Source organism: Heterodontus francisci, chromosome 37, assembly GCF_036365525.1.
Source record: "Heterodontus francisci isolate sHetFra1 chromosome 37, sHetFra1.hap1, whole genome shotgun sequence".
In the NCBI taxonomy this organism is placed as follows: Eukaryota; Metazoa; Chordata; class Chondrichthyes; order Heterodontiformes; family Heterodontidae; genus Heterodontus; species Heterodontus francisci.
This window is the reverse complement of record NC_090407.1, coordinates 38,651,819-38,678,751: the sequence shown is the minus strand read 5'-3', so window position 1 is coordinate 38,678,751 and position 26,933 is coordinate 38,651,819. Positions and strand designations below refer to the sequence as shown.

General features: G+C 41.5%; 1 protein-coding gene across 7 annotated transcripts in view; it reads left to right on the top strand.

The window, feature by feature from the left end:
• The window catches only part of LOC137352259 (eukaryotic translation initiation factor 4 gamma 3-like), a 436,424-nt gene that overhangs the window by 236,590 nt on the left and 172,901 nt on the right, over nt 1–26,933 (top strand). For 5 of the 7 annotated variants that reach the window (XM_068017538.1, XM_068017532.1, XM_068017537.1 and 2 more), the window contains 3 exons: nt 6,831–6,918; nt 8,927–8,965; nt 11,458–12,228. In XM_068017538.1, the coding sequence (XP_067873639.1) occupies nt 6,831–6,918; nt 8,927–8,965; nt 11,458–12,228 (898 nt within the window). The remainder of the gene's footprint in view (nt 1–6,830; nt 6,919–8,926; nt 8,966–11,457; nt 12,229–26,933) is intronic. The other 2 variants (XM_068017533.1, XM_068017535.1) reach the window with 2 other exon arrangements.

The following is a 26,933-nucleotide window of genomic DNA, read 5'->3' as shown; positions in this document are numbered from 1 at the left end:
GGCAGATCTCAATTACCTGCCACATAGAGGACTCTGTTTTGCCAGATGACTCTCTTGATTTCTGTTATTTGAATGAGCTGCTTCCCCCACCCACCTTCCTCATCCATGCCTTTGTACTTTTAGACTTGACTATTCCAAGTCACTCCTGGCCGTCCTCCCACATCCTACCCTCTAAACTTGAGGTTATCCAAAACCTTGCTACCCTCCATCTTACCTCGCCCCAAGTTTCATTCGCCATCACCCTCTGTGCTCACTGGTTAACATTGGTTCCTGGTTAAGCAATGCCTCAATTTTAAAATTCTCATTCTTGTTTTCAAATCGCCCCTCGTTATTTCTGTAATCTCCTCCAGTCTTAAAACCTTCAGATATCTGTGCTGCTCCAATTCTAGCCTTTTGAGCGTCCTGATTTTAATCTCTCTACGATTAGCAGCCGTGCCTTCGGCTCAAAAGAACAGTACAGCACAGGAACGGGCCATTCGGCCGTCCAGGCCTGCGCCGATCTTGATGCCTGCCTAAACTAAAACCTTCTGCACTTCCGGGGACCGTATCCCTCTATTCCCATCCTATTCATGTATTTTTCAAGATGCCTCTTAAACATCGCTATCGTACCTGCTTCCACCACCTCCCCCAGCAGCAAGTTCCAGGCACTCACCGCCCTCTGTGTAAAGAACTTGCCTCGCACATCCCCTCTAAACTTTGCCCCTCACACCTTAAACCTGTGTCCCCTAGTAACTGACTCTTCCACCCTGGGAAAAAGCTTCTGACTATCCACTCTGTCCATGCCACTCATAACTTTGTAAACCTCTATCATGTCGCCCCTCCACCTCCGTCGTTCCAGTGAAAACAATCAGAGTTTATCCAGCCTCTCCTCACAGCCAATGCCCTCCAGACCAGGCAACATCCTGGTAAACCTCTTCTGTACCCTCTCCAAAGCCTCCACGTCCTTCTGGTAGTGTGGCGACCAGAATTGCACGCAATATTCTATGTGTGGCCTAACTAAAGTTCTGTACAGCTACAGCATGACTTGCCAATTTTTATACTCTATGCCCCGTATGCCTTCTTGACTACCTTATCCACCTGCGTTGCCACTTTCAGTGACCTGTGGACGTGTACGCCCAGATCTCTCTGCCTGTCAATACTCAGAAGGGTTCTGCCATTTACTGTATACTTCCCACCTGCATTAGACCTTCCAAAATGAATTACCTCACATTTGTCCGGATTAAACTCCATCTGCCATTTCTCCGCCCAAGTCTCCAACCGATCTATATCCTGCCGTATCCTCTAACAATCCTCATCACTATCCGCAACTCCACCAACCTTTGTGTCGTCTGCAAACTTACTAATCAGACCAGCTACGTTTTCCTCCAAATCATTTATATATACTACAAACAGCAAAGGTCCCAGCACTGATCCCTGCGGATCACCACTAGTCACATCCCTCCATTCAGAAAAGCACCCTTCCACTGCTGCCCTCTGTCTTCTGTGACCGAGCCAGTTCTGTATCCATCTTACCAGCTCACCTCTGATCCCGTGTGACTTCACCTTTTGTACCAGTCTGCCATGAGGGACCTTGTCAAAGGCTTTACTGAAGTCCATATAGATAACATCCACTGCCCTTCCTTAATCATCATCTTTGTCACTTCCTCAAAAAACTCAATCAAATTAGTGAGACACGACCTCCCCTTCACAAAACCATTCTGCCTCTCGCTAATAAGTTTGTTTGTTTCCAAATGGGAGTAAATCCTGTCCCGAAGAATCCTCTCCAATAATTTCCCTACCACTGACGTAAGGCTCACCGGCCTATAATTTCCTGGATTAGCCTTGCTACCCTTCTTAAAGAACGGAACAACATTGGCTACAGGTGAGGTCCCAGAGGACTGGAGAATAGCCAATGAGATGCAAAGATTTCTGTCAAGGCCCCAGCAATTTCTTCCCTTGCCTCACTCAGTATTCTGGGGTAGATCCCATCAGGCCCTGGGGACTTATCTACCTTAATGCTTTGCAAGACACTCAACACCTCCTCCTTTTTGATAATGAGATGACTGAGACTATCTACACTCTCTTTTCTAGGCTCATCATCCACCAAGTCCTTCTCTTTGGTAAATACTGATGCAAAGTACTCATTTTTAGTACCTCGCCCCTTTCCTCTGGCTCCGCACGTAGATTCCCTCCTCTGTCCTTGAGTGGGCCTGGCTACCCTCTTGCCCTTTATATACGTATAAAAAGCCGTGGGATTTTCCTTAATCCTGTTTGCCAATGACTTTTCATGACCCCTTTTAGCCCTCCTGACTCCTTGCTTAAGTTCCTTCCGACTGTCTTTATATTCCTCAAGGGATTCGTATGTTCCTCGCCTTCCAGCCCTTACGAATGCTTCCTTTTGCTTTTTGACTAGGCTCACAATATCCCTCGTTAACCAAGGTTCCCGACACTTGCCAAACTTATCCTTCTTCCTCACAGGAACATGCTGGTCCTGGATTCTAATCAACTGACGTTTGAAAGACTCCCACATGTCAGATGTTGATGGCTCCCTTAGTCCTAAACTCTAATTCCCTCCCTAAATTCTTCTGCCCCTCTATCTGGTTCCTCCTTTAAGACCCTCCTTAAAACCTACTTTTTTAGTTACCTGTTTCGTATCTCCTTTATGTGGCTCTATCAGATTTTGTTAGATAACATGAGAGCACAGGGATGATGGGTGAAGTGCCTTGAGATGTTTTACTACAGGTGCTGTATAAATACATGTTGTCCTCCTTGCCAGCCCTGTCTCAGTAGTCTTCTTTGCCAAAGCAGCTATTAATGCTGCAACAGTTACTCCATCAAATGAAATCTTGGTTCCCTTATGCTCATTAGACCTGCAATAGACCCAATACAGTCAGCCAAACCACCAACCACATCTATAGTGGTGAATACCTAAACCAACGTGTGCTCTCCCATACTGTTGAGGCATGGTGCTGACAGATTCACTGAAGGTGAGCAAATACAGCCTTTAATGTTTTTGGCTGGTTCTCAAGAGTCTGAGACTAGACCAATGGCTAGAGACACAAGCTGCCAGATTGGCTGGTGGAGCAGCTGCTGAGGTGCCAGCTGATCTTGCTGATCGAAGGATTGTTGCCAAACCTTTAGTCTAAACATTTTGAAAAAGAAAATTTTTGCACATAATTTAACAGGTAATGGGAGCACAACTGTTTTCAGCAGTAGTGAGCATTGGTTTTTAACTGGTAATAGTAGCATAGTGGTTATGTAATAGGACTAGTAATCCAGAGGCTGAGGCATGAGTTTAGATTCCATCACAGCAGTAGGGCATTTAAATTTAGTTATTACATAAATCTGAAGTAAAAAGCTAGCATCAGTGACGGTGACCATGAAACTACTGGGTTGCATAAAAGCTAATCTGGTTCACTGATGCCCTTTAAGGAAGAAAATCTGTTGTCCTTACCTGGTCTGGCCTATGCGTGATTACAGACCCACAGTAATGTGGTTGACTGTTAACTTTTTTTTAATTCATTCATGGGATGTGGGTGTCACTGGCTATGCCAGCATTTATTGCCCATCCCTAATTGCCCTTGAGAAGGTGGTGGTGAGCTGCCTTCTTGAACCGCTGCAGTCCATGTTAGGAAGGGAGTTCCAGGATTTTGACCCAGCCAAACAAGCCACTCCGTTGTCAAGAAACTGGCTATTCACCACTTTTTCAAGGGCAATTAGGGATGGACAATAAAGCAATGCCCACATCTTGTGAATGAATTTTAAAAAAGCAATCGATGTTCCATTTTTAGTTTGAATAAACATTGCTTAAGGATCATAGCTTTTTAGTGCATTACTATTGGTATGTTGAACAAAGGAATATGCAGGACTGGAAAAGATTGTTGTGGTGCATCTGGCTAAAGCAGTAACATTGACATTGGGAAAAATTTTAAGTGCAAAGGCATTCACTTATTATAGTATGAGAAAGAGAGAGAGAGATTGTCATTACTAACTACTAAATTGTTAGCTAATTGGAGCTAAATGTTCCAGGCAAGTTTTTGATGCATTTCCTGAATTTTTTGTCCAATTAATGGATTATTAAAATGGGGTGGTCCCAATTGGTACACCAATGTGTAGCAATTGCCAATTGACAGATTTTTCTTTTTAGAGCACACAGAAAGGGTTTCTGTGGTAGATACAAGTCAAAATGTTGACTTACAGCCATAATTAGGGCAAGTGATTTGACAGGGCACACATCTGGTGAAGTAATTTTAAGAATTTTTATTTTACATTGTGTTAATATGTGTGAAAAATACAAATAATTTTGAAGTAGTGTCTGGTATGTGGTATTTAAAACCTTGGGTTTGCAAAATCGAAACAAATATGACACAATTTTATTCCCTCGTTATGCAGTCTTACAAATTCATCCACATTGTGTAGAAGTGGTAATATTGCATCTGCATGTTCAAAATTTCAAAAGCACCTGAGTGACCATGCGTTGAACCCTGAATTTGAGTTTTGAACTTAACTTCCATCTAATTTTTTGTATTTCATGAACCATTTTTGTTCTGGCTTGCTCACTCTAAGTGCAAATTAGCAAACCAACCACAATCTAGATCTGTAGGGGAGCTTGACTTTTTGTTTCAGAGGTGATGTGGTTCATGGCCATGTGACTAGTAATGATGTTATATGGTCAGTTTCCTCATTTTTCTCATGCAGTAAAGTGGGATTAAGGAAAAAGATACAAGTCCAAAATATAAATACAACTCACCTGTTTACTTTTGTTCTGAATGAAATGGAATTACCTCAATTAGATATTGTATATTACAGCTCCTACGCAATGCAATTATTGAGATTTAAAATAAGAGATTTGCTGAAGTAAAACTTTCTGAAATGTATGCTTGCATATCCTGTTGAAAGTATTGTCTGTTTCATGTTGTACTGATCTTTTAAATGCTTGTCTGTCTTCTAATGTATATGATGTATCATGTTCCCTCTAAGTTAAAATTCTGATTACAAATGAAATATTCTTTAAAAAATAAGCATGTCACATAAATAACTTTGAACAGATAAATTTTAGTGCCAGAATCTGATTTTTGTCAGCCTTCAGCAATTTTTATGAAGTATTTTCACCCAGGTGGTATCCGTTGGCAGTGAAAGTCATATGTAATTCAATAAATCTAATTGGAATTTAATGCATTCAATATTGCTGGAATAACAGGATTAGTTCAATTGTCGGATGTAGTTGTCTGTAATATATTTTTTAAAAATCTGCATTAGTTTGTCCACTGTCACCAAATTTGGACCACAGACATATCTATGCTGGTCATCAGTGCTGTTTTGCTGGGTATGAGATGGTGCAGTATAATTTACAGGATGGAACTGGTTTTCAGCATTTCATTGTTGGAATGAAATGCTTCATCCAGCACATTTTCAAAGAGCTAAAGCAATTTTACCGAAGAGCGTCCACGTGATTTGAAGCTGTTCATACTTTGGTCTGGTTGCGAGTATGATCCTCTGCTACTCGAGCAACCAGGTGGGCCTCAAAGTTCTCTGAACTTATAAACCAACACATTTACTTGTCAATGCACCCTTTCATCACCATTTGTTTCTGTTCACATTACCTGCTTGAAAGAGTAATTATGTTTAGTTCTGGATCAATTCTATTTCATGTCTCCAATAAAGTTGAACTCATGGTCCATCTTTGTCAGCTGAAATGATTAACAAGACTATGATTGATATGTATGACTACTGCCACCATAAATTGAAAATGAGGGCATTGGCTATGTAGTAGAGATGTGAAATGCTGCAGTGGTGGAACCCCGAGTAAGTCCTGGAGGTTGAGCTTACCAATTCATGCTCTTAGTTTTACAGACTTGGTCTTTCAATCTCTTTTATGGGGAAGAGACAAATGAAAGTTGGAACAGAGAAAGAATCTGTTCCATTATTTTCTTCCTCATGGTCTTTCTTCACCCTCACTCTCTCCTACCCCCACTCCCACCATTCACTGTTGTGATAGTTGGCCATTGTGCTGGCAGTTTTATCAGGAGAGGCCCTTGAGCAGGTGTCTGAAATTAACAAGTATATTTGTAGTAAATCAGATTAGAATAATGCAGTCTACTGTCAGCAGTAAAAAGCAGTATTATTTTAGTATACGGAAAAGAGTAAGATAGCTGAATGGTTGATTTGTTCACTCCCCTAACTCATCAACTAAGCTGTGGCATTTTATTTATCTGTTGACCAATTTGTAACAATTAGGTTATTTAATCAGTTTAATAATTTCGGAATCAACTAAGCAGTGATGAGTGCTGGCATTTAGAGATAACTATAGAATTAAAGTTATTAACAGCTAAACTCTTTATAATTAAAATCTAAGTTCAATGCTTGTATCTTTTTAAAAATTATTTGCAGAAATCACTAAATTTATCTTCTGGTTTGCTACAGTGTTTCTAATACCAAATCTTCGCAAACGATCAGCAACAAACTCATGCTGTTAATAGCCATCTTGTTCAGACTTTCCAGAAGAGTTTATTAAAAGGGAGGGAAAACAATAAGCTTTTTCTTATTGAGTGATTGGCCAGTCCTCCTCAATAGATTAAAAAGAACTCTTAGAGGGAACAGTGAGAATGTATTGGCAGAGTTCTGTCCGTTGTCTATCCTTGTTGTTAATGGTAATCCTGTTTTCTTTTCCTTCTCAATCCTGCTTACACCATCTCTTTTTTTTTGTTTTACTTTTGTTCTTGAATTTATTGTTCTATTATGGAATTTCATGGAAACTTTTTTTGCTTATTTTCCTCTCTGCTGCGTGTTCCATGTGCTAGTTTTTGTGTCCGCACCCTCATTATCCTCACCTGTTATACCTCAAATCCCAGCAGCTGCCCAGTCAGGTTGCAGATCATGGACCAGTTTTTGGAACTGTGGAAAATGCTCATGTCGCACCAAGTGTGGACTTCAAGCAAGGTTTGTTCAGTTATTTTTTTGGTGCATATTGTTGCAATATTTTGACTGGTAAATAGGGGCAGTTTAGCAATGATGGTTTTTGAGTGTTGAATGTCTGGTGGGGGAATGGATGAAAAGAGCCCTTTGTTTCATTTTGAAGATTATGTATTTCATTTGGGAACTGTAGCTGCTAAAGGCTGCCCAAGTGAAGTATTTTCTTATGGTTAGATTGAGGTTTCGAGTAATTTTCAGGTTTCCTTATGAATTTAACTTAATGTACATTCTAGATGGAAGAAGCTTTTGTGCCTGTCACTTTCAAGACTTTGCATTGACTAGTTGTCATGATGCGTGACATATACATGTGTATTTCTCAAATATATGTTAATATGAACAGGTAGTAAATGTATTTGTGTTCCTTCAGTCCTTGGTAACAGTTAGTTGTACCTGTAAAGAGTTACAATCAGCACAGGATTAGCAGAAAGAATTGGGGAAGGATATGCTCATCATTTCAGAGGAAAAATGCAAGATGGTAACTCTTAAATGATCGAAGTGGTGGCCCCCAGAGGGCTAGCTTCAACCATCAATCTTGAGATCCATTTTCACACAGATTTAATATAGAAAGGAGTGCATTATCAACACAATTATAATCCTGTTGCTTCATGTTAGTTCATATGGTGTGTACTGGATAGCTGTCTGTGAAGGCAGATCTCCTCAGAATGTGACACCTGCCCATTTTGGCCCATTTAACAGGATGATTGGCAAGAGTTCTGTTCTGCAAATTTTCCAACACAATTGTCCAGCAGGTAGTATTTCATCACATGTCATTCCAAACCTTTAAAAAAAAATTGCATGTTATCAAACATAGAACCCACTCTGGTCAAATAAGTAAGGATGTGTGACAGTACAAGGCCTTGCATAGAGTGGAATATGATTTTTTTTATTAAATCACCTGACCATGAAAATTGCAATGCAATGTTATTAATGTCTTAAAGGACAGTCTCCCAAGTTATTCCCCCTCCTGACCTCTGGCTGAAACCAGGTGAGCTGGCAATGTTTGTTTCTTGTATGGAAGTTGAACTTTTCAAAGAGTGAGAGACTCTAGCTATGGCAGGCATTTTATTATAGTGGTTTTACTACAAAGATTGCAATCAAAATAACATTTATGTGCAGCAAGTTTTGCATTGGATTTAGAGATTGTAGAAAATTTGTTTTGGCAGCCACTTTGGTCCAAGGTTATATAATTCAGTAGTGCTTTAATGTGTTTGATATTTAGTGTCGATTTGAAGGACTTGTGCATTACTCACTTTATTAAAAAAAGGCTAGTTTGAGGGATTCGGTGTATTGATGCTCCTCAGTATTGCCCATCTTCTAATAGAAAGGTCGATAATGTTGAATTGGGGTAGGCTGAGTGACAGTGGCTTGAATGAGTGACAGACTCGTGTTTGATCCAGTTCATGATCTAATTCTGATTCTTTTGCTTTAAAGTTCAATGATTTGAATTAAACAATGTAAGTAATGCGGTGTAAAAGTACAAATTGTCAGGATAATTTTAATAAAGCAACTTTGAATTCTGAATAATAGTGCACTCAGAAACTAGCAATTACCAGCATTGAGGCAGGGATTGCTTGTGTCCGGGGGGCGGGGGTGGGGGCGGGCGGAATAGAATTGTATGGTATGTCTAAACAACTTGTGTTTGATTTTCTTTAGTGTTGTAGTGCATACAAACAACTTTATAATACAAGTGTAGTATGTGAAATGTGCTGTTCAAGTTTCTTGGTGAAAAAAATTAATGTCTTGGTTTACTTTATCACGTACATACAATTGTGAAAATCAAGTGAACAGACTGATATCTAGTAGGGCCCTTGAAAGTTTGGTTTAATTGCATTAATTTTAAGTGATCCTATTTTAAACATCTGGGTTTCTATGCGTAATGTTTTCTACAGCGGAGCCAGTAAACTGCGACCAAATACAAAGTAGCGTTATAAATTTTGGCATGGTATGTGCCATAAAATTTTTCTATTTGTTTCAGTGGGGCGAACTGAAGCTGCTATAACAAAACTGAAAGCAGGTATGGAACAGTTTAAAAATAGAATTAAGTATTTATTAATAAAAATAATATACTTAGTACAACTTCTGTGCACCTTCACAAGTGTCCATTTACATTTCTGGGGATAGGATCTGTAATTGAGTGACTGTAAAAAGAAATGAGTTTTGCTGCCAGTTCAACCTGTTGCACAAGGAAAATAAAGTATCCTAATGTTGAATGCTTTATCGTAACATTTACTGTGCAGTGATGCTATTAGTGAAAGCATCGATTTTATTTTTAAACTACTGATGTTGCACGTTTATTTCTGATGCTAAATGTTAAGGTAAGTCCTGGTACTTTTGATGCACTGATAGTGGTTAGGAATTCTGCTTTGTGACATGAATGCAGACGACTGCAAGTATGAATGGTAGAGTGTGCTTCAAATAGATCAAATTAATTCAGATTTCTCCACCCTCGTTTTTGACAAATTTTGTACACTTTTTCATTTGCTACTCTGTTTCAAAAGTTGTTTGTTAATAAGTATGCAAGAATCTTTAAGAAATCAAAAAGTTTTCTTCTGGAAATTGGTGCTTTGGAGTAAGGCTTTCAATCTGATCAGGCACATGAACTGGCAGTTTTATGCTGGAGCATATGACTTTGTATCGGATGAAGTATTGCCTCTAATATTGTGCTTAAGAAATTCTTGAAGAGAAAAATAAATCCTGGGGCTAGTTACTGTAATCTCTGGTGTATTAGTTGACCTTTATTATGGGACTTTGGAATGCTGCCCATATCCTATCTGCACCATGTCCTGTACACCCATTACACCTGCACTATTGACCTACATGGCTTTTGGTTCACCAATGCCTTGAATTTAAAATTCTCATCCCCGCCTTCAAATCTTTCCATGATCTTGCACCTCTCTCTGTAACATCCTCCAGCTCAACAACCCTCTAAGAACTCTCCGTTTCTCAAACTCTGGCTTCATGCATCCACCGCTCCCTTTGTCCCACCTTTGACAGTCATGCCTTCAACTCTCTAGGCCCTAAGCTCTAATGACCTCCCTAAAACACTCTACTCCTCCTCCTCTAAGACCCTCCTTAAAACCTACCTCTGTCCAAGCTTTTAGTCATCCATGCGCAATGTCATCTTTGGCTTGGTGTCCATTTACTCTGTTACATTCCTCTGAAGTACTTTGTGAGGTTTTCCTACACTAAAGGCACTAAATTCAAGTTGAATGTAAGGAAGCATGTCATGCAGCAGTATTACTTTTAAGAAAGTATAGGCTCTTTGCGTATTCTTCAATAATTATAGACCAAACAAATGCATCCCATGCATTCACTTCATTGTTTAAGAAGTCATTTACAGCAACTCTAGGTTTATGAATGTGTGATGTCTGATTATTTTACAGCAACATCTAATTTTGTTTAAGTTGCAACCATAGGCTTGGTCTTTAAACCGGGTTATATATTTTAAGTGTGCAAGGTTGTAGAAAATTAATGATATTGCATTGAAATGTATCCAAGGCCCTATTTTTGAAGTCTCAGTTTATTCAATCCTGCAGCTTCCAATGGATCTGAACTCGCTACTGTGATATGCCATATAATACGTAGTGTAATGCTCATCAGGTGTGTTGCAGTGTGCAAATATTAACTACTTTTGAATGCAATATTCAAAAATTCCTTAAGGATTGTGAAAATTAAACCTCAGATTGTGAAGAGTAACTCATGCTTTGGGTCCCATTTGTAACTCAAAGGCTGCAGTGCTTTATCACTTCTAGTCAAAGCTATGTATTCAATAATTGTTTTATTCTGCATTGGCCAGAATCATTGAGCAATGCTCCAGTTCAGTGACTGTCTTGAAAGCAAAACTTAGGACCCATTATAGCAACACTTCAAGGGTAATAGTCTTTATTGCTGCCTGAGGATTTGCCTGTATAGATTGTCATTTTCAAGAAGTGACTTTGGAAGGCAATTGGGCAGTTCAGCTCAATTCCTGTATTTGGAGTCTGTCACTTTCATGATTCTGATACAAGGAAAAATTGTATACATTATAACACAGTTCAGTACTTTATACATGAGTGTGTAGACTTAAAAGTTAAAAATGAATGTAATTAATTATACTAGCCAGAATAGCAATTATGCATTTTTCCTAGTTGGCATTGCAGTTAACAATAAGGACCGGTGGATCAGACCTCTAAGAGTGGAGTTATTAATTGAAGAACTTTTTAATTTTAGAAACCAAAATATTCATTCTTCTCCTGTGTGCATACATAATGTGGTCTGATCAGGATGGGCAACTGAGAGCTGGATAGCTGAATGACTTTTTACTCCCTCCATTGCTATATTTATGTGTTACATTCTTGGAGAGGGCGTCAGAGAGTGAGCTGTTGTAACTGTCACTTTTTTTCATTAAAAATGTAACCATCTTACATTTTGTTTACGATAACGATTAAAGATATTATTTACATAAACTATTGATTTGTGTAAACAATAGTGTAGGTGCTAAAATGTGCTGCCTTTTTGTTCACACAGAAGAGAAACCAAAGCAGGAGCCAGTGGTGAAAAGTGCTTCACCAGATGTCAGATCGGAAGCTATTGTAGAAAAGAAAGAGATAGATGGAGAACCTCCTGATTCTGATCCTATCCCTTTACAAGTGGCAGAAGAGGAGGAGGGGGAAGAGGAGGAGGAGGAGGCGGCGGCGGCGGCGGAAGAGGAGGAGGCAGAAGAGGAGGAGGAGCCAGAGGAGGAGAAGGTGACAGCAGAACCTGTTTGTAGCAATTCTGTGTTTCCACCTTTGGATTCTACAGAGGAATCTAAATCCTCCATTCCCAAAGAGGAGCAGAATCCTGCACCTAACTTATGTTTGCATGGGGAGGTGGAAGATGATAAACAAGAGCAGGACAGTGAAGATCGACCTGGAGAAGTGATTGTTGTTCCAGCTAATGAAATTATAGTACCTGCTACTATTAATACAATTAAAGATGTGAACGGCATTGCAGAACAGGAAGTAACACAAAGCACCTTAGAAAGTGAATCACAAGACCTTCCTCCACTCTCTCCAAGTGTGGAGATTGCAGACATTCTTCGGACAGAAGCAAAGGTGGAGATGCCACCTTCCCCTGTTGCTGTTTGCAGTAGTCTGGGAGTCACAGCAGAGGAAGAGAACAGTGAGGAAACTACTGTTAGTGATGACAAAGATCAAGATGTGGAAAGCAAGGAATCTGCTGAAGTGGAGGATGAAGAGGTAGAGGAAAATGAATCTCAACAATTAAACTCCAGAAAAAGCCCAGAGATTGTGTATGGTAGGTTTGCATTGAATAAGACTATCTGTATAATATCGGATCTTATATTGAAGTTTTTTTTTAAAGATGTGTATAACATATGTAAATAACACAAGAAATATGGCAAGCTTTTTCTAGGTATGAGAAATGTTTCCTGATTATCTACACAATCTCTTAGCGTATCAGCAATTGAAATATTACTGAAAAGGCTTTTAAGGCTTTCTTGCTTGCATATAATGCCATTAGAGTAACAAGCGTTTAGTAGTTTTAGATTTGTTATAGCTAACATTCAAACCCCAGTAAACATTGGTGAATTAGTTTATTAATCTGGTTATCCAGTTATATTAATCTTTATTATCATCCTGTTCCTAATTCAAGTGCAATTTTTTCTATAGCAAAAAGCAAAAATAGACACAGATGGATATAACTCGATTGATACAGAAGTTTGATTTCTTAATACAGGGCGGGGGGGGGCGGAATTATTTTCATAAAACTTTGAAGCCTTCCCCAATAGCATAGCTGGTTTAATCTAGTGAGTAATGGAGCCATGTTGACTACAAAGGTTCCAGGTTCAAACCTTAGTCTGTCCTGATTTAGCTGATTATACCCAAGGTAATACTAGCCAAAATTGGCTGCAAAATCCCTGGTTAGGGAGTAGGAGATCAGCAATGACTTCTATCACTGTGCCGTAATTCCTCCTCTGAAAGTGCATGTATGAACTTCAGCTGAGGACAGAATCAGGCTGTGCTATGACATCCCTTACGACTGAATTGTCTGCTAATACTCACTGTCCAAGTTTGCATTAAAAAATGGACAGCAGGCGCATGGGAGCACACACCACACACCATCCTGACTTGGAAATAGATAACCATTCCTTAATCGCCACTGGGTCAACATCCTGGAACTCCCTGTCTAAGAGCACTGTGGATGTATCTGCACCATAGGGACTGCAGTGATTCAAGAATGTGGCTCACCACTACCTTCTCGAGGGCAATTTGGGAGGGGCAAGAAATGTTGGCCTTGCTAGTGACATCCATATTGTATGAGCAAATTTTTTTTTTTAAGTAACTGGTGAAATACCAAAGGGCAATTGTCACCAATGGAACCATTCCCTGGCAAGATGGCAGTGCCTTCAGGGGTGAAGTTGGAAAGCTGTTGTTAGAAATGTTCATTTCATTTAGTGCCTTCTGCTTAATGAAGGTTTTTGACTAACCTCTGGATTTTAGGTAGGTAAGACATTATAAAATGAAATTTGTGACTTTGTTCTTAATGTAAGATAAATAATTTGACCAGCTTCAGCTCTCAACTAGCCCAGATTAGTTGCATGTGTAGGAAACTGCTGTCCGTGGTACAGACCATCACAATGATTTGTGTATTCGGGAAAATACAACAGCTTGTACCAACTTTGCAACCATGCTGAGCTAGTTAATGGTTTACAGTCGCAAAGCTTCACTTTCAATCAAAAGAGATCAGCATTTTGTAGAAATGAGATGAAGGAATAAAATCATTTATATTAACGTATTTTTATATGGAGTGAAATTTTGAATTGGACTAAAATGATGGGAAAAGTGTGTTACAAGGTATGTAAGACATCATGGTCATGTTTCATCAAATTGCAAAAACCCCACTATAACTCTGAAAAATCCATGATTAATGTGTTCAAAGATGCATGAAAGGTGATGCACTTAAGCAGGAAAACAAAAAATGAGTACATAAACTCAGTGGAAATATGCTAAAAGCTGTGGAGGAGCAGCGACATAGGGTTCTAAATATGTAATTCCTTGCAAATGCAGGCAGTTAAAGCTATAAGGCCAGTCGCATTTTGGTTTTATAAATAAGTGTGCAGTATGCAAAAATGAACAGATAATTTTGTACAGCTCTATGCTTCTGTCATAGGTATAGTACTGTGTGAAGTTGGATGATGGGGCATTAAAGCTATGGAGAGCATAAGCAAAGATTCACCAGGATGATACCAGGGATGGGAAGCCAGATGTTAGGAGAGCCTTGAGTTACATGGACTATTTCCACTGGGACAGAGAAGACTAAGAGGATATTTAATAGATTCTTTACAGTTTTGAAGGATTTGATAAGGTAAATAGAGAAAGACTGTTGCCTTCGGTTAGGGAGTCAGCGGTGAGAGATCGTCAATCTAAAATTTTTACTGAGTGTGAAGAGAGCTGTTGGAAGAAATTTCTTTGTGGAGAGGCATATTGGGGTAGAGAATGCTTTGCTGCAGTGGGTACTTGAAGCATCTTTTAAGAAAAGATAAAGGGCTATGGGGAGAGAACAAGGCATTGCAATTGAAGAGCCAGCAGAGACATATGTCAGATGTGGTTAACTCTTGCATGCCCTCTGAAATGGCCTAGCAAGCCACTCAGTTGTACCTAACCGCTATGAAATCAATAAAAAGGAATGAAACTGGATGGACCACCCGGCATCGACCTAGGCACCGGAAACGACAACGGCAAACCCAGCCCTGTCGACCCTGCAAAGTCCTCCTTACTAACATCTGGGGGCTTGTGCCAAAGTTGGGAGAGCTGTCCGACAGACTAGTCAAGCAACAGCCTGACATAGTCATACGCACAGAATCATACCTTAACGACAATGTCCCAGACACTGCAATCACTATCCCTGAGTATGTCCTGTCCCACCGGCAGGACAGACCCAGCAGAAGTGGCGGGACAGTGGTATACAGTAGGGAGGGAGTTGCCCTGGGAGTCCTCAACATCGACTCCGGACCCCATGAAGTCTCATGGCATCAGGTCAAACATGGGCAAGGTAACCTCCTACTGATTACCACCGACTGCCCTCCCTCAGCTGATGAGTCAGTACTCCTCCATGTTGAACACCAATTGGAGGAAGCACTGAGGGTGTCAAGGGCACAAAATGTACTCTGGGTGGGGGACTTCAATGTCCATCACCAAGAGTGGCTCGATAGCACCGCTACTGACCGAGCTGGCCGAGTCCTAAAGGGCATAGCTGCTAGACTGGGTCTGCAGCAGGTGGTGGGGGAACCAACAACGAGGGAATAAGATACTTGACCTCGTCCTCACCAATCTGCCTGCCGCAGATGCTTCTGTCCATGACTGTATTTGTAGGTGTGACCACCGCACAGTCCTTGTGGAGACTAAGTCCCGCCTTCACATTGAGGATACTGTCCATCGTGTTGTGTGAAACTATCACGTGCTAAATGGGATAGATTTCAAACAGATCTAGCAATGCAAAACTGGGCATCCATGAGGCGCTGTGGGCCATCAGCAGCAGCAGAATTGTACTCAACCACAATCTGTAACCTCATGGCCTGGCATATCCCCCACTCTACCATTACCATCAAGCTAGGAGACCAACCCTGGTTCAATGAAGAGTGCAGGAGGGCATGCCAGGAGCTGCACCAGGCATAGCTCAAAATGAGGTGTCAACCTGGTGAAGCTACAACCCAGGACTACGTGCATGCCAAACTGCATAAGCAGCATGCAATAGACAGAGCTAAGCGATCCCATAACCAACGGATCAGATCTAAGCTCTGCAGTCCTGCCACATCCAGTTGTGAATGGTGGTGGACAATTAAACAACTAACTGGAGGAGGTGGTTCCACAAATATCCCGATCCTCAATGTTGGTGGAGCCGAGCACATCAGTGCGAAAGATAAGGCAGAAGCATTTGCAACAATCTTCAGCCAGAAGTGCTGAGTTGATGATCCATCTCGGCCCCCTCCTGAAGTCCCCAGCATTACAGATGCCAGACTTAAGCCAATTCGATTCACTCCGCATGATATCAAGAAACGACTGAAGGCACTGGATACTGCAAAGGCTATGGGCCCTGACAATATTCTGGCAATAGTACTGAAGACCTGTGCTCCAGAACTTGCCGCACCCTTAGCCAAGCTGTTCCAGTATAGCTACAACGCTGTCATCTACCCGGCAATGTGGGAAATCGCCCAGGTATGTCCTGTACACAAAAAGCAGGACAAGTCCAACACGGCCAATTACCGCCCCATCAGTCTACTCTCAATCATCAGTAAAGTGATGGAAGGTGTCATCAACTGTGCCATCAAGCAGCACTTGCTTAGCAATAAGCTGCTCAGTGATGCTCAGTTTGGGTTCCGCAAGGACCACTCAGCTCCTGACCTCATTACAGCCTTGGTTCAAACATGGACAAAAGAGCTGAACTCAAGAGGTGAGGTGAGAGTGACTGCCCTTGACATCAAGGCAGCATTTGACCGAGTATGGCATCAAGGAGCCCTAGCAAAACTGGAGTCAATGGGAATCAGGGAAAACTCTCTGCTGGTTGGAGTTATATCTAGCGCAAAGTAAGATGGTTATGGTAGTTGGAGGTAAATCATCTGAACTCCAGGACATCACTGCAGGAGTTCTTCAGGGTCCTAGGCCCAACCATCTTCAGCTGCTTCATCAATGACCTTGTTTCAATCATAAGGTCAAAAGTGGGGATGTTCGCTGATGATTGCATAATGTTCAGCACCATTTGCGACGACTCAAATACTGAAGCAGTCTGTGTAGAAATGCAGCAAGACCTGGACAATATCGAGTCTTGGGCTGATGTGTGGCACAAATGTTACTTGCCACTTAAGTGCCAAGCAATGACCATCTCCAACAAGAGAGAATCTAACCATCTCCCCTTGACATTCAATGGCATTACCATTGCTGAATCCCCCACTATCAACATCCTAGGGGCTACCATTGACCAGAAACTGAACTGGAGTAGCCATATAAATACCGTGGCTACAAGAGCAGGTCAGAGGCTAGGAATCCTGCGGCGAGTAACTCACTTCCTGACTCCCCAAAGCCTGTCCACCATCTGCAAGGCACAAGTCAGGAGTGTGATGGAATACTCTCCACTTGCCTGGATGGGTGCAGCACCAACAACACTCAAGAAGCTCGACACCATCCAGAGCAAAGCAGCCCGCTTGATTGGCACACCATGCACAAACATTCATTCTCTCCTCCACCGACGCACAGTGGCAGCAGTGTGTACCATCTACAAGATGCACTGCAGCAATGCACCAAGACTCCTTAGACAGCACCTTCCAAACCCGCGACCTCTGCCACCTTGAAGGACGAGCAGCAGATGCATGGGAACATCACCACCTGCAGGTTCCCGTCCAAGTCACACACCATCCTGACTTGGAATTATATCGCCGTTCCTTCGCTGTCACTGGGTCAAAATCCTGGAACTCCCTTCCTAACAGCACTGTGGGTGTACCTACCTCACATGGACTGCAGCGGTTCAAGAAGGCAGCTCACCACCACCTTCTCAAGGACAGTTAGGGATGGGCAGTAAATGCTGGCACAGTCAGTGACGCCCGCATCCCATGAATGAATTAAAAAAAAAAAGCCGCCTGTGCTGTAAACGTCTATAGTTCTGTACTGCAAGCACTTGGAGAAAAAAATCTAGTATTTAAGTGGCTGATCACCCCTAAAGGTCTGGAAGAGTCCAGTAAAAGAAAATGAATGCCCAGTATTTAATAACACTCTTTTTAAAAAAAAAAACATATGAGTTCAGTTCTGTCTCTGCACTGTTGTATATGTTCACAGATTAAATTTTCTATTTTTTTTTTCAGTGACTGTGCCATTTTGAATTGCAGAATGCAGATATTGTCTTGTATAAGTGGTGCTCTTCTGGGTTAAGGCTAAACTCCGTCATCAGCAATGCAGGAGTTAGCAATACAGTCGCCCAGTGAATAAATGCTAACTAATGATCAATATCACTGATTTGAGATTCCCCCTCCCCTCCCCCCACAATTATATGGGGATAGATTCCTGTACCTTGACTGCGAGGCAACTTCTAACCATCATTATAGTCTCTATTGTATTGACAAAAGTTCTACAATGTTGCTTCGAATAGTAACCATTCGCTTTGCATCCTGTGCAACTTAATTTTTAAAAAATGTTCTTGCCTGTCCTTCATGATCAGGATGAACAAAAATCAACCTGAGTTCATAATGTCAATCTAGTTAATGGGTATCAGAATGGATCAGTGGTCCATATTTCGTTATGTTTTGCTTTTACAATATCTTCTTTCTTTCCTTCATCCCAAAATAAAACCCCAGCTGTCATCTTTATTAGAATCTATTATTTTTCCTGGAGAATATTTGTTGCATCATTCTGGGTAATTTACTGGCTGGTCCACGTCCTTTATTGTGGCAGAATTCAGCAACAGCAGAAGCTGAAGAGAATGCACAAGACAACAAGAAATAGGAGCAGAAGTCGACCATATGGCCCAACGAGCCTGCTCCGCCATTCAATACGATCCTGGGTGATCGTGAGCTTCAATTCCACTTTCCTGCCTGCTCCCCATATCCCTTGAGTCCCTGCGAGGCCAAGAATCTATCTATCCCATCCTTAAATGTATTCAATGATGGAACATCCGCAACCCTCTGGGATAGAGAATTCCAAAGATTCAAAACCCTTTGAGTGAAATAATTTCTCATCATCTCAGTCCTGAATGATTGACCCCTCAGTCCTGAATGATTGACCCCTCAGTCCTGAATGATTGACCCCTCAGTCCTGAATGATTGACCCCTCACCCTGAGACTGGGATTGACCCCTCACCCTGAGACTGGGATTGACCCCTCACCCTGAGACTGGGATTGACCCCTCACCCTGAGACTGGGATTGACCCCTCACCCTGAGACTGGGATTGACCCCTCACCCTGAGACTGGGATTGACCCCTCACCCTGAGACTGAAGTTTGAGGTCTCTTTGGACAGTCTTTGGAAAAATATGCACTTTTCTGTTCTTTAAAAAATATAATTGCTTGAATGATCCATCAATTTTAACTAAAGTTTTTTTTCTGTTCAGTATTGCCCAAGCTGTGTGTAATAAATTGGGCTTAGACCAGGATCTGGTGGTTGATTAAAAGTCTTTTGAGGACCAGTAATATATTAATACCAAATGGGAATTTTGAATATCAAATGGAATATAAATAACAGCTGTTTTCCTTGCCTTGAAGACTCACAGTAAGCTGTATGAGGTGTGAAAGGTTGTAGTGGTTGAGAGTGTACAGATCTAACTTTTAAACTGTAAATAAAGGGCAATTTCATTCTGAACAAAAGTTTTAAATGGGTTGAATTGTGAGTGTTTGTCATGCTAATAAAGTGTAGGATTTGACAAACATAACATGGCAAAGGTGAGCAATGTACATCACTAGCTTTCTTTTGGGCCTCCTTATTTCGAGAGACAATGGATATGCGCCTGGAGGTGGTCAGTGGTTTGTGAAGCAGCGCCTGGAGTGGCTATAAAGGCCAATTCTGGAGTGACAGGCTCTTCCACAGGTGCTGCAGAGAAATTTGTTTGTCGGGGCTGTTGCACAGTTGGCTCTCCCCTTGCGCCTCTGTCTTTTTTCCTGCCAACTACTAAGTCTCTTCGACTCGCCACAATTTAGCCCTGTCTTTATGGCTGCCCGCCAGCTCTGGCGAATGCTGGCAACTGACTCCCACGACTTGTGATCAATGTCACACGATTTCATGTCGCGTTTGCAGACGTCTTTATAGCGGAGACATGGACGGCCGGTGGGTCTGATACCAGTGGCGAGCTCGCTGTACAATGTGTCTTTGGGGATCCTGCCATCTTCCATGCGGCTCACATGGCCAAGCCATCTCAAGCGCCGCTGACCCAGTAGTGTGTATAAGCTGGGGGTGTTGGCCGCTTCAAGGACTTCTGTGTTGGAGATATAGTCCTGCCACCTGATGCCAAGTATTCTCCGAAGGCAGCGAAGATGGAATGAATTGAGACGTCGCTCTTGGCTGGCATACGTTGTCCAGGCCTCGCTGCCGTAGAGCAAGGTACTGAGGACACAGGCCTGATACACTCGGACTTTTGTGTTCCGTGTCAGTGCGCCATTTTCCCACACTCTCTTGGCCAGTCTGGACATAGCAGTGGAAGCCTTACCCATGCGCTTGTTGATTTCTGCATCTAGAGACAGGTTACTGGTGATAGTTGAGCCTAGGTAGGTGAACTCTTGAACCACTTCCAGAGCGTGGTCGCCAATATTGATGGATGGAGCATTTCTGACGTCCTGCCCCATGATGTTCGTTTTCTTGAGGCTGATGGTTAGGCCAAATTCATTGCAGGCAGACACAAACCTGTCGATGAGACTCTGCAGGCACTCTTCAGTGTGAGATGTTAAAGCAGCATCGTCAGCTTCACTATACTGTATACTTTCTTTTTCTTTTGGGCCTCCTTATCTCGAGAGACAATGGATACGCGCCTGGAGGTGGTCAGTGGTTTGTGAAGCAGCGCCTGGAGTGGCTATAAAGGCCAATTCTGGAGTGACAGGCTCTTCCACAGGTGCTGCAGAGAAATTTGTTTGTTGGGGCTGTTGCACAGTTGGCTCTCCCCTTGCGCCTCTGTCTTTTTTTCCTGCCAACTACTAAGTCTCTTCGACTCGCCACAATTTAGCCCTGTCTTTATGGCTGCCCGCCAGCTCTGGCGAATGCTGGCAACTGACTCCCACGACTTGTGATCAATGTCACACGATTTCATGTCGCGTTTGCAGACGTCTTTATAACGGAGACATGGACGGCTGGTGGGTCTGATACCAGTGGCGAGCTCGCTGTATACTAATGCATTGGCTATTAGTAAAATTGAGCTGAGTTTTTGTTTTCATGCAATATGCTTAGGAACAAAAGATGCTGACATGGCCATTATTTTAGACAATGCACTGCAGCCAATATTTGGCCAGTTTTAGAGCTGGGGTGTTGTGGGGCGCTCCATAACCAAGACTCCACTACCTGGCTAATGAGTGCTGGCAGGCAACCTGAAGGAGAAATTATGGGACTGGCTGAGAAAGTGAAAAGATTTTGGAATAAAAATTGTGTGTGTATATTTTAACAAAGCACATTTCTGGAGTTTGGATACTAATTTGTTTACCTGGTGTATTGCAGTGGTGTTTTCTAAATGGTGATTTGCTTGCTATCAGCTATGCCCCAAATAGAATTGCTGCAGAGGCAATGTGAATTCAATACACAATTGTTTGGTGTGAAAGGGAGTTGTGTGTCAAGCCTGGGGAATTAGATTAGATTAGATTAGATTAGAGATACAGCACTGAAACAGGCCCTTCGGCCCACCGAGTCTGTGCCGACCATCAACCACCCATTTATACTAATCCTACACTAATCCCATATTCCTACCAAACATCCCCACCTGTCCCTATATTTCCCTACCACCTACCTATACTAGTGACTATTTATAATGGCCAATTTACCTACCAACCTGCAAGTCTTTTGGCTTGTGGGAGGAAACCGGAGCACCCGGAGAAAACCCACGCAGACACAGGGAGAACTTGCAAACTCCACACAGGCAGTACCCAGAATCGAACCCGGGTCCCTGTAGCTGTGAGGCTGCAGTGCTAACCACTGCGCCACTGTGCCAGTGTTTGTGCTGCAGCTGCTTTGTAGTGGGATTGTTGGAATAGTGGTTACTTTTCACTGATTTCAGAGGAAGTGTCCCTTTTGTGTTGTATGTATTTTGGATTGGAGAACTGTCAAAACTGGAAAGAATACTGATATCAAAATATTCTTTGGGAGTAGCAGAATCCATGTTGGCCAAATGCTGCTGGGACAGGTTACATCCAAACTTGTGACTGAAAAGAAATATCTGATTTTTTTTTTAAGTACCTCAATTGTAACAGTAATTTTCTGAAATTGCCTGTTACATTCTTTTCATTTCAGGTGCAGTAAAATGTAGTTAGGATAAATGTTTTCTTTCTTCTGTAGCAAGAGCAGTTAGGACTTTCCACATAATTTCTGTCCCTGCTGCACATTATGTTGGCTTTATACAGAAAAGGAGAATTGTATGGCATATGTCATCTGCTCACTACTTTTATGTCTTTAAAAAATGCTCTGGAAATTCTAAATTGCAGTTTTTCTGTAGGTTTAGATATATAAGCATGTTCTGTGATCGGATGTGGCTTGGTTTTTGTCTTTTATTGCGATATTGTAAAAATGTTAGATACATTAAATAATTAGGAATGTTTTGCATTCTGGAGTTGATAATTTTAGGAATGTTTGGTACTTTGCAAGTTGCATCAAGTGGTGGAGGTTGTGTAAAGCTAACTGGTGCATGTTTCCTTGTGTATGTTGAAGTGTGTATGTTAGGGAAGAGTTAAAATGAAACAACAATGTTGGTCTGAATTCCAGCTTTCTGTTTCAGTCTTGTGGAATCTGGATAAACATAAGTTGTTAAATGCTGGACAAGGATTCAAATTTTGCGTCGTACGGTCTGGAATGGACAGTTACAGTTCCGTTTAGAATGAGGTATGTTTTGATTTCACTGACAATGTATAGTGGAAAAAACAGACATTGACAATCAAAACTCAGCTTTGCTGTTTTTGGGGAATTCTTGAAACAAACCTCAAACTTCTGTGGAGTTCAGTGAATGCACTGAATGTGATAGTGGCAGCCTATAAAACCACTGGCATTAACACAGAACTTCTTAGTCTTGCAGTGAACTGATTCTGTTTTCGTTTCAATTTTCTCATCCAGTCTCTGCTTCATCCATAGATGAGATTCTATGGGTGCTGGCATTCGTTTGCCCCAGTAGCTTGTCAACAAGCTATTCAACTATGAAGGCCATCATGATTGAAGCCACTGCTGTCTCATGGCCACCTCCATCTGTGGTCACTGCATAGTAATCAGGATAAACAACTGTGACTTTCTTGCTAAGTTACTTTATTTCCTTTTCCTGGTGATAACCCAATTATAGATGAAAATGAATAGTTGTCTCATACTAGAGCAAAGTTCTACAGATGTTAGAAATCTAAAGACACAAAATTCTGGAAATGCTCAGGTCAGGCAGCACCTGGAGAGAGAAACAGTTAACATTTCGAATTGGTCACCTTTCGTCAGAACTCGTGAAGGGCCATCAACCTGAAATGTTAACGTCAACTCTGTTTCTCTTTCCAGATACTGCCAGGCCTGAGTATTTGCGACATTTTCTGTTTTTATTTTAGTTGTCTATACTGTCAGGCCAGCAACAGGTTTCACTTTGCTTTTGTGTGACAATGTAACATCTCTGAAGCTACTGACTGTCATGCTATGTTTATTTTGCTGTAGTGTTGTGGGAGGGAGTCTTTTCACACATCGTCTTGATGACGTTAAAATTCATAGTTTATAAATAATTTCAAGACTGTGGTGACTTGTGTTTAATTTTGATTTAAGTGTGTTCTCTTACCAAATGACATTTGCAAACACTTACAAGTCCCATCATTATGTTAAAGAAAAATGGTTTCTACATCTTACATGCAGTAGCATTTCTGATTGAGTGTAGGTTTTCATTTTTTTTTTTGCACACTGATCGAATGTCTTCAAAATTGTGCTGTATTTTAGCAAAACATATGAAATGACCCTAGACTTAATGCTTTCAATTTATACATCAATTTTCTGGGTGTGGAACAGCAGTGGCTCAATATGTTTCCTGTAATGGCTCAGTGCGCTGCCTGAAAGGGTGGTGGAAGCAGATTCAGTAGTAACTTTAAAAAGGGAATTGGATAAATATTTGAAGGGGAAAGCTTTGCAAGACAATGGGACTAATTGGATAGCTCTTTCAAAGAGCCAGCAGAGGCATGTTGACTTGAATGGCCTCCTTTTCTGCTGCATCATTCTAGGATCTATACTTTATAGGTTAGGATACATTAGAAACTGAGTAAAAGCAAAAGTTAAAAATTGAAGAATGAAAAAAAAATGGGGCAGGGAAGGCACTGACGAGCATTCCAAATCTATTTCGCTCTGTTTCATTATTGCAATAGTTATTCCTGTGAGTCCAGTGATTGTAAAATGCAATATTTAAAAAGGTCTCATTAAAATGATGCAAATGTGAGCTCGTAGTTTTAAAATATCTAACTGGGTGAGTAGGGCTCCCTGGAGTTGCCAGCAGCCCAATGTGTCACTTCTGGAATAACCTGCAGAACAAAGTACATTACTGAATTCCTGATCCTTATCAGCAAACTCAAGAGAAGCAGGCTAAAATAGTGAGACATCATGACTAGTATTTGATATTGGTACAACAATTCTTGATGTGAATATTTCCAGAACAATACATCTAAATAAAACACCATTGTTACTACTTTTTTTCTAAGAAGCAATGATATTCCTTTAACAGGCATCAAATTACACTCAACATTGAAGATCAGCTGTCAAAATTCACGTGACACAATTGCATCAACCATTTTTGATGATTTTGCCTTCAACTCAAGCTCCGGGTCTCAATACTTTGGTCCCAACTTTACATCAGCTGTCCAGCTGCCTGTTTATGTTCAGTTTCGTTAACTAAGAGTCAAGATATTTGCATTCTACATTAAGCACCCCGCATGCACAGTGGCTCCAGCAGGATGTAACTATTCACACTCTGCAACAGGCCATTGCATATTTATATCAGATCACAAAAGATTAAGAGTTGGCTAAATATTTGCAACACCAGTTCTGTTTTAAGTAACAGGCGTCAATATATTAATTGTCCATTCGAATGCACCAACTTTATTGGAGAGCATAGAACAGATCAAGATTCCACAAGTATTCAATGATAGTTGTATTAAGATCTTTTTGGCTAGTTGGAGCTCAACCACCCTGCATTGCAGTCGCCACTTATAACTGCTCATGACCTTGACCCTGTGAAATCATTTTGTAATATCTATCAGATTTGCAGATGTATATTATCCAGCCCAGACTTAAACATACAGCAATGAGCCATTACAGGAAACATATTGAGCCACTGCTGTTCCACACTCAGAAAATTAATGCATACTAAATAAAAAACAAAGTTTATGAAATCTAGGGTCATTTCATATAGAAAATAGGAGCAGGAGTAGGCCATTCGGCACTTCGAGCCTGCTCTGCCATTCATTATGATCATGGCTGATCATGCAACTCAGTAACCTGTTCCCGCTTTCGCCCCATACCCTTTGATCCCTTTAGACCCAAGAGCTATATCTAACTCCTTCTTGAAAACATACAATGTTTTGGCCTCAACTGCTTTCTGGGGTAGCAAATTCCACAGGCTCACCACTCGCTGGGTGAAGAAATTTCTCCTCTTCTCAGTCCTGAAAAGTTTACCCCGTATCCTTAGACTATGACCTCTGGTTCTGGACTCCCCCACCATCGGGAACATCCTTCCTGCATCTACTCTGTCAAGTCCTGTTAGAATTTTATAGGTTTCTATGAGATCCCCCCCTCACGCTTCTGAATTCCAGCAAATATAATCCTAACCGACTCAATCTCTCCCCATACGTCAGTCCCGCCATCGCAGGAATCAATCTGGTAAACATTTGTTGCACTCCCTCTATAGCAAGAACATCCTTCCTTAGATACGGAGACTAAAACTGCACACAATATTCCAGGTGTGGCCTCACCAAGGCCCTGTATAATTGCAGCAAGACATCCTTGCTCCTGTACTCGAATCCTCTCGCTATGAAGGCCAACATACCATTTGCCTTTTTTACCATCTTTTGCACCTGCATGCTTACCTTCAGTGACTGGTGTACGAGAACACCCAGGTCTCGCTGCATATCCCCCTCTCTCAGTTTATAGCCATTCAGATAATCTGTCTTCCTGTTTTTGCTACCAAAGTGGATAACCTCACATTTATCCACATTATACTGCATGTGCCATGCATTAGCCCACTCTCTCAACTTGTCCAAATCACCCTGAAGCCTCTCTGCATCCTCCTCACACCTCACCCTCCCACCCATTTTGTGTCATCTGCAAATTTGGAGATATGACATTTAGTTCCCTCGTCTAGATCATTAATATATATTGTGAATAGCTGGGGTCCTAGCACCGATCCCTGCAGTAACCCACTAGTCACTGCCTGCCATTTGGAAAAAGACCCATTTGTCCCTACTCTTTGTTTCCTGTCTGCCAACCAATTTTCTATCCATCGCAATACACTACTCCCAATCCCATGTGCTTTAATTTTACATGCTAATCTCTCATGTGGGACTTTGTCGAAAGCCTTCTGAAAGTCCAAATAAACCACATCCACTGGCTCCCTCTCATCAACTCTACATTCTCGAAGAATTCTAGTAGATTTGTCAAGCATGATTTCCCTTTCGTAAATCCATGCTGACTCTGCCCGATTCTACCTTCAATCTCATCAATTTCCCCAACACCATTTCTCTACTAACACTGTTTTCCTTCAGTTCCTCTCTCTCACTAAGCCCTGTGTTCCCCAACATTTCTGGTATGATATTTGTGTCCTCCTTTGTGAAGACAGAACTAAAGTATGCATTTAGTTGGTCAGCCATTTCTTTGTTCCCATAATAAATTCCCCTGTTTCTGACTGTAAGGGACCTACATTTGTCTTCACCAATCTTTTTCTCTTCACATACCTGTAGGAACTTTTACAGTCAGTTTTTATGTTCCCCGCAAGTTTGCTCTCGTACACTATTTTCCCCTTCTTAATCGATCCCTTGGTCCTATTTTGCTGAATTCTAAACTGCTCCCAATCCTCACGTCTGTTGTTTTTTCTGGCAGATTTATATGCCTCTTCCTTGGATCTAATGCTATCTCTGATTTCCCTTGTAAGCCATGGTTTGGCTACCTTCCCCGCTTTACTTTTGCGCCAGACAGGGATAAACAATTGTTGCAGTTCATCCATGTGCTCTTTAAATGTTTGCCTTGCCTTTCCACCCTATAAGTAACATTTCCCAATCGTCATATGTTTTGCTAAAATACAGCTCAATTTTGAAGGTTATCGATCAGTGTGCAAAAAAAA